This window comes from Myotis davidii, unplaced genomic scaffold (genome assembly GCF_000327345.1).
Source record: "Myotis davidii unplaced genomic scaffold, ASM32734v1 scaffold274, whole genome shotgun sequence".
Classification (NCBI taxonomy): Eukaryota; Metazoa; Chordata; class Mammalia; order Chiroptera; family Vespertilionidae; genus Myotis; species Myotis davidii.
Genome location: NW_006285613.1, coordinates 1,889,501 through 1,891,168, shown reverse-complemented (window position 1 = coordinate 1,891,168; position 1,668 = coordinate 1,889,501). Strand labels below are relative to the sequence as shown.

The 1,668-nt window shown below is 66.5% G+C and overlaps 1 protein-coding gene across 1 annotated transcript in view; it reads left to right on the top strand.

Annotated features, from left to right (window-relative positions):
- Positions 1–1,668, top strand: part of QRICH2 (glutamine rich 2) — a 20,569-nt gene that overhangs the window by 17,967 nt on the left and 934 nt on the right. The window contains exons 18-19 of the mRNA XM_006756377.2: positions 527–667; positions 981–1,109. Coding sequence (XP_006756440.2) covers positions 527–667; positions 981–1,109 — 270 coding nt within the window. The remainder of the gene's footprint in view (positions 1–526; positions 668–980; positions 1,110–1,668) is intronic.

Below are 1,668 nucleotides of genomic sequence, written 5' to 3'. Positions count from 1 at the left end.
GGGCCGCCTGGCCCCGGGCCCCCAGTCCTCTGGAGACCCACCGAGGGCACTTCATCCCACCCTTGGCCTGGAGGCAGCTTCTTTTTCTTTTTTAAAATATATTTTTATTGATTTCAGAGAGGGAGAGGGAGAAATATCAATGATGAGAATCATCAAATGGCTGCCTCCTACCCGCCCCCACTGGGGATCAAGCCCACAACCTGAGTGTGTGCCCTGACCGGAATCGAACCCGGGACCCTTCAGTCCGCAGGCCCATCTATCCACTGAGCCACACCAGCCAGGGCAAGGCAGTTTCTTAGACCCAGTTAAAGCCTCAGGTTCTGAACCTTGGCGGGGAAAAGAATGCCATCCCGGCCACCCACCACCAGGCACGAGGCCTCCAGCAGGGGCCCTGAGGACAGTGGCACCTCCACCTCCTTTCCCTGTCCATCTGCCCGGTGCCACCCGGGGCCCCGCGAGGGCGCTGAGCTCGGTGGGTGCTGGAGTCGGGAGGACCGCAGGCCGCGCCTGGGCCGCAAGGAGACAGGCCAGAGGGAAACCTCTGTGCGCCACGTGGTGACGCCCCGCTCACCTCCCCAGCACCACGAGGTGGACATCTTGGGCCTGGATGGACATATCTACAAGGGACGGATGGACACGAGGCTGCCGGGCATCCCGAACAAGGACAGTGAGTATCCGGGAGGTCCAGCCGCCTGTAGGCCCCGCCTCAGCCCCCTGGATGGCGCCGCTCCTGGAAGGCCAGGCACTCGAGGCCGGGCCCCTGGCTGCCTCCTCTACCTCCATCTCCAAACACTCCGTCCCCCAAAGCCCCGGCCCCTGTGTGCAGGAGCAGACGGCCGTCCAGCCCCCGCTCTGAGCCAGCACGCGGCCCCGTCTCTCTCGGGCTGGCTGTGCCCAGCGGCCTGCAGCCCTCCCCATCCCCGAGTGCCCACGGAGCTGTTGGTCTGAGAAGGGACCTTTCTCTCCACTGTCCCCACCAGGCGCCGGGGACAACAAGCACAAGATGAAGCCGTCCCGGTCCCACGCGCACCGGCCGCCGGCCCTCAACGAGAGCAGCCCGCTGCCCTTGCGGCCTCAGAGCGCCAACATGATGGTTGGCGGCACTTCAGGTAGCTTCCCTCTGGGCGGAGCCCTCCCGCCAGGCCCTCTCCTGCCAATGGCTGGGAGATGCCCGAGTTCCCCGGGAGAGGCAGGGCCGGAGCTGAGGGCGGGGCTGGAGGAGAGGAAATGCATGGCCACCGAGTGCCGGGTGGACTTGTCTGTGGGGCAGATGCTATGAAAGGCCCCATTTCCCAGAGGAAACGGACAGGGTGGCAGCCCAAGACTGGCTCCAGGCCCAAGTCCGCCCCCGCCCACACGCGCTCACAGGCTGCGTGGCGGCCCTTGAGCCCAGGGCACGACACGGCCCCAAGGACCCTTCCGTCTGCTCCTGCCTGCGAGGCCTCCCGGCCCCCAGCTCGGAAGGTTTGCTGGAAATCTCCGGTGTCCGTGTGTGGAGCTCAGTCCTGCCTGGAAAGCGGGGGGCTCAGGGCCTCCCGGGTGAGGTCAGACTCGGGGCCAGGAAGGGCGCCGGCCCGGAGCCCGGGGCAGGTCACTTCCCAGCACCTCTAGGCCCGTTTCCTCTGTCAGTGACGGGCACCGCGCTCGTGCCGCTGGGTGGGGGCCCCA